Source organism: Cebus imitator, unplaced genomic scaffold (assembly GCF_001604975.1).
Source record: "Cebus imitator isolate Cc_AM_T3 unplaced genomic scaffold, Cebus_imitator-1.0 Scaffold681, whole genome shotgun sequence".
Lineage (NCBI taxonomy): Eukaryota > Metazoa > Chordata > Mammalia > Primates > Cebidae > Cebus > Cebus imitator.
Window position 1 is genome coordinate 100408 of NW_016107996.1, and position 6688 is coordinate 107095.

Here is a 6688-nt window from a genome sequence, read left to right on the forward strand (position 1 = left end):
CAGCAATCCCACTATTGCATATATATCCAAAGAAATTAAAATCAGTATGTATAAGAGGTATCTGCACACCTATGTTTATTGCAGCAGTATTCACAATAGCCAAGATATGCAATCAACCTAAGTACCCATCAATGGATGAATGGATAAAGGAATGTGGTATATATACACAAAGGAATGCTATTCAGTCATAAAAAAGGAGATCTTCTAATTTGTGGCAACATAGATGAACTTGGAGGACATGCATCAGGTAAAATAAACCAGGCACAGAAAGACAAATACCACACAATTTCACTCATATGTGCAATCTAAAGAAATCTATCTCATAGGAATAGAGTAGGATAGTAGTTACCGGAAACTGGGGGATTAAGGAGAGGGGAGTATGAGGGGCATTCACTCAATTGGTACAAAGTTACAGTAAGTTAGAGTAGTAAATTCTAATGCTCTTTTGCACAGTAGGGTCACTTATAGTTAATAAGATCACATTGTATATTTCAAAATATTCTATATTAAATACTACTCTATATCATATGTTAAAACATTATTCTATATATTAAAATACATATAGTCCTCTATAGCTAGAAGAATTTTGAATGTTCTCACCACAAAGAAGTGATAAATGTATGAGGTGATAGCATACTAAATACCCTGTTTTTTAATTTATTTATTTTTTTGAGATGGAGTCTCATTCTGTCACCCAGGCTGGAGAGCAGCGGCACGATCTCGGCTCACTGCAACCTCCGCCTCCCAGCTTCAAGCAATTCTCCTGCCTCAGCCTCCTGAATAGCTGGGACTACAGGTACATGCCACCACACCTGGCTAATTTTTATAATTTTTTTTAGTGGAGATGGGGTTTTGTCAATATTAGTCAGGTTGGTCTCGAACTTCTGACCTCACTATCTGTCCACCTCAGCCTCCCAAAGTGCTGGGATTACAGACGTAAGCCACCGCACCTGGTCTCCTGATTTGATCATTATAGAATTTATACATAGCAAAGTATCACACTAGGCCATAAACATGTACAATTATTATGGACCAATTTAAAAAACACTTTTTAATATGAAAAGTTTTAGAAAGAAAAGGATTAATTGAAAATCCCCTTCCTTCAAACTTCAGTTATTTTGGCATACGCATGTTAATTTTAATATTTTAGAAATGGGGAGGCATTATACCTGAAATTGTGAAACACAATTTTTCAAAAGTTAAACGTATTTTATATACTTAATATATAACTATATATTAATAATTTTATTAATTTTAATATAGTATTAATTTCTATTTACTCTGTATTTAATACCATTTTAATATATTTAAAACATATTTGAAATATTTACTATATAATACATTCAAAATATGTTTAACATATTTTTGTTTAGCTTCCATATCAACACACACACACTACATTTTTCTGTGACTTTTTACTTTTTATTTATGAATGTACAAACATTTACTTAACCATTATTCAGTCAATGAACATTTAGTCTGTTCCCTTTTTTTAAACCCACAATCTAACTGTGCTATGTATACATCTTTTTGCACTTATATAAGTATTTCTAACAGTAAATCCCTGAAAGTAGAATTAATGGGTTAAAGACTTATGCATTTACCAAATTTCCAAAAATCTGGTAAAACTATCCTCCAAAAATTTAAAACCAATTTACATTCTCACACACAGTTTATGAGAGTGCCATTCTCTATCATCATAAATTGAATACGACCCAACTGAAAAGTATGTACAATATGACATGAGAAAAATAATTAGATTGTTGTGTTAATTTGTACTTATTTAATTATACATTAGGTTGAAAAAATATTACATGTTTTAAGACCATATGCATTACAATTTCAGTAAATTGGATCTCACTATCCTTTGCCTATTTGTCTTGTCCAGGTAAGCGTAATCCTTTTTATTTGAAAAAAACATATACATTGGAAAAAGCTCTTTGATCACTAAGAATATTTGTCGTCTGTTCTACATATGTGTTGTAAATATTTTTCTCTGTTTTCAAAAACAGAGCAGAATTTATCTGGAAACCTATCGAGCCATTGTAATTTATTCATTGTCCATAATACTTGATTCTTACATTCCTTTTTACTTCACTCTTATTTTTATGAAATGATATAATTTTAAACCCAGATAACATATATATGTTCTGATTCTGAAATAATATTTTTAGGGTTAGTCATGAATTTCAAATAACACCAGTTTGTAGAAAATGTAAGCTTTAATGTCTCACAGCAACAAATGCGCTCAACGTTTCTTCTTAGGCTATGTGCCACTCCTAAATAAATCTCTCTAACCCTTAACTTCCCGTAGAGACAATATTTTCATTTTGGAGGTTCTTGGGGAACATCAATCAATCAAATTTCATGTGTTTATTTTGTATGTAATATATTCCAGTAACTTTAACAATTGAATCTGTAAATAAAAGTTACAAATCAAGTGACAACAGCAAAACAACAACAAAAAGAACGCTTTTGGATTTAATATAATTTTCAGTTGGAAATTATATTAAAATATAAATAAATTAGACTGTAATATTCTTTCCTAAGAAAGTTCACTAAATCTCAATTCAAGAACAAAGAAGTGTTCGAATACTGTTCATATTTGTGCTATGTTGCCAAATTTATTTTTTGCGCCACCAAACTCCAAAAATATTTTACCATAGAAACAAAAACTCAAATTTTAAAGATATGAATAGCTATCGCCCAGATGAAAACCTAAAAAAGGACCTAAGAGTTTTGATACCCAATCATCTGATGTTACTGCATGATTTCCTACAAGAATTTACTCTTCTATTCTCTTCTGCAGCACTAGTTAATTACCCAAAGGGGCATGCAATCCCCATGATCTTTGCAAGAAAACATGTTAAGCCAACTATCAGGTACTACTTTTGATGCTAAGAAATTAGTCCTCCATTTTTTTCCCCATCTGAGTCTATAAGACCTTTCAAATCTGCCTTGGTTATTTTGTAGAGTCAGAAGGACATCCTTGCCATGGAGCTTTGGTTGACAGCTCCAGAGAGCCTGCTGAACACCAGGTATTATCCCAAATGGCAGGTAGATAGAGGAAGAATGTGAACACTATTTTTCCGTTACAATTGCCTCTTTTCTCTATAATTTAATTTAATTAACCCATAGCAATTACTCCATTTTACCTTTTTCTAAAGTAGTGCAACACCATTACTCTATCACTTAAATTGTAAGAAAAGGAATCGCATGGCTTTGTTCCTCTTTTATCTTCAAAAAAAAAAAAAAAACCAACCTAGAATCTAATGCAAAGAGAGTTTGGAACTTATCAGCTTGTTTCTTGACAAGTTGAGATTGTTGTAATTACTTCTATATGATTTCTGGTGCGTTCCTGTCATAATTGTACTGTTACTTTCTATTTCTATTAACCACATAATCTTCCACAAAATCCTAGATAACAATCCACACCAGAGGAAATAACATGAATATTTCTTCTTCCTATATGCTTTGGGAAAGTTGAAACCAGGTAAGCCTAAATGACTAGAGAAAATGGATAAATTTTTCTTTATTTCGGTATACTATATTTGACTATGGAAAATAAATTTACTATAAGAATATCTATGTCAAGACATTTTCACGAAAGACAAGTTTTTCATTTGAAAATCAAAATATCTGTGACAAAAGTTTAAGTCCTATTCTGTATTTATTTTTTCTCAATTTCCCAATTAAAAGCAGCCATTAATTCTCTAGATTGCATCATAGTGTGAAGTGTATTTTACACCCATATTGTACCTGCTGCTCTATTTTTACACTTCTCCTTTCCTGTTATTTTACTTTTATCCTAGTGTCCTTTAATCCAGTTGTGAGTATGTGTCTTTCATGAATCGATCTCACTTTTTTCTTCTTAGCCACGTTAGGGTCATTTTTTTAAATTTCTGTTTTTAAAATTCCTTTTTAGTTACCACATTCTCCTTCTTTTGTCTCTATTCCTCCCTAGTCCCTATTGCCATGCACCTTTCCTCTGTAAGCTAATTACATTGTTTTTAACATTTGCAAAAGACTGAAGACAAAGTGTATTCAAAGTTGCCATTTTATTACTGGAGAGAATATCCTCTCTGACTTTGTCAATCTTGGTTGCAAAATTCTGTTGCTTACAAAGACATGAATTGTAGAGATCCAAGGTATTTCATGGGACTAAAGAACTGTGATATTTAATAGATACATTTATAACCTAAGTGAAAAGATAACATTAACACTTTATGCCACAATAATTAGGATATAATAGTCCAGCTCACAGTGGGCAGTAGTTCCCTGTGTTTTGTGTTTTTCAAAAATGCAAGTAGTGAGCTCAGCCATGGTTGTCACATTTTCAGGTCATTGTCAACATTGAGGGCATGTAGAAGACAGCTACTAGGGTGATGATATGCCTGATAACCATGTATAAGAAGACTGAAGGAAAGTGAATGTCTTGGACTACAGAAAATTTAGTCAAGATGTAGTAAATGTCTATAATGTTAATGGATGTTGGCCGGGTGTGGTGGCTCACGCCTGGCCGACATCCATTCAGTCCAGCACTTTGGGAGGCTGAGGAAAGAGGATCAGTTGAGGCCAGGAGTTTGACACCAGCCTGGGCAATATAGCGAGACCTTATCTCTAAAAAAACATGAACAAAATTAGCTGGGCATGGTGGTATGCGCCTGTAGTCACAGCTATTCAGGAGGCTGAGGTGGGAGGATTGCTAGAATCTGAGAAACAGAGGTTGCAGTGAGCTGAGGTCATACCATTGCACTCCAGCCTGGGCTACAGAGCAGGACCTTGTCTCAAAAAAAAAAAAAAAGTTAATTATGTCATATGAAGAAGTATTAGATTGGTGTGTATTCAAAAAAGTCAAAATAGTACCCTGTCTGAAAAAAAATGTTAATTATGTCATATGAAGAAGTGTTAGATTGGTGTGTATTCAAAAAAGTCAAAATAGTACCCTGTCTCAAAAAAAAAATGTTAATTACATCATATGAAGAGGTCTTAGATCGATGTGTATTCAGTAAAGTTAAAATAATTTGTCTTGTGCATTATAGGGAAAAAATATCTTCATAATAAAAAGAGGATTATAAACAAGAATTTCCCAACAATGAAACACTTTGCCTTATGTGTTTGAACAAATGATAAACAGTTAATATAGCTAGCTGGCAGAAGATATGCTACAATTATTGAATGGGATGAGAGGCTTGATGGTTATGTTCCCCCAAATCCTGACATTCAATGGCATTCAGATAATGCAGATTAAATATTCTTCATTTTGTCCCTACCAGCTATACAGATGATACGAAAGGAAGGCAATGGAAAAATGCAATGACAGCTCAGAGTACGGTTTTATCCTGGTGGGTTTCTCTGATTGTCCCAAGCTGGAGATGGTGCTCTTTATAATAAATTTTATTCTGTATTCCATGGCTGTGCTAGGAAATTCGACCATAATCCTTGTGTGTATATTAGACTCTCGACTTCACACCCCAATGTACTTCTTTCTGGCAAATCTTTCCTTTCTAGATCTCTGCTTCAGTACTAGTTGCATTCCGCAAATGCTGGTAAACCTCTGGGGCCCTGACAAGACCATCAGCTATACCGGCTGTGTTGTCCAGCTTTTCTCTTTCCTTTCCGTTGGGGGAATTGAGTGCATCCTTCTGGCTGTCATGGCCTATGACTGCTATGCTGCAGTCTGCAGACCTCTGCACTACCTGGTCATTATGCACCCCCAGCTATGTCTAGGACTGGTGGCTGCAGCCTGGGGGAGTGGACTGGTCAATGCCATTGTCATGTCACCACTAACCATGACCCTCTCCAGATGTGGCCACTGCCGAGTTAACCATTTCCTCTGTGAAATGCCAGCATTGATCAAGATGGCTTGTGTGGATGCTTGTGCCGTGGAAATGCTGGTCTTTGCTTTTGCCGTTCTCATCGTCCTATTGCCCCTCACTCTTATTCTTGTCTCCTACGGCTACATCGCTGCAGCTGTGCTAAGAATCAAGTCGGCTGCCAGGCGATGGAAGGCCGTCAAGACCTGTAGTTCTCACCTCACAGTGGTCTCCCTGTTTTATGGGAGCATCATCTATATGTATATGCAGCCAGGAAACAGCTCTTTCCAAGACCAAGGCAAGTTTCTCACTCTCTTCTACAACCTGGTGACTCCTATATTGAATCCCCTCATCTATACTTTAAGGAATAAGGAGGTGAAAGGGGCACTGAAGAAAGTTTTGGGGAGGCAATAATGAACTGGAAAAGTATGGTAAGTTATGAAGTCTTAGGCAAAAGATCTTTTCCAAATACATTATTTTGTGCTTATAATAAATCTAGCCATTGTGTCAAACATTCTTGGATTTTTAAAATATGAATAAATACACTAAAGTATATCCAAAGTTAATATGAATCAACCATAGCTACACATAATATAAATGTCTTAGCATAATAATATTTAGTAAAAAGAATTAAGTCTCAGAAGAAAGGTGAAATAACTCTCATATAGACATAAAATAAACTCAACTAAATAATTGAACTCAATGAGGGACCCACGCAGGTGTAATAACTGGTTCAAAACAGTCAAACTGGTTCAAAAATAGTCAAAGAAGCACAAATTTATAAGAAGAAAAGGAATGTAGAAATGAATATGCAAATAGAGGCTAAACTTGCTGGTTCCACTGTGGGAGAGGGAAGTCAATTCAATCTCTGA

The 6688-nt window shown here is 34.8% G+C and overlaps 1 protein-coding gene across 1 annotated transcript; it reads left to right on the forward strand.

Annotated features, from left to right (window-relative positions):
- The first annotated feature begins 5285 nt into the window (after positions 1-5285).
- On the forward strand, positions 5286-6230 carry LOC108296085 (putative olfactory receptor 2W6). The gene has a single exon (XM_017518481.2). The coding sequence runs from the start codon at positions 5304-5306 to the stop codon at positions 6228-6230; it is 927 nt and encodes a 308-aa protein (XP_017373970.1). The 5' UTR covers positions 5286-5303.
- Positions 6231-6688: the final 458 nt, after the last annotated feature.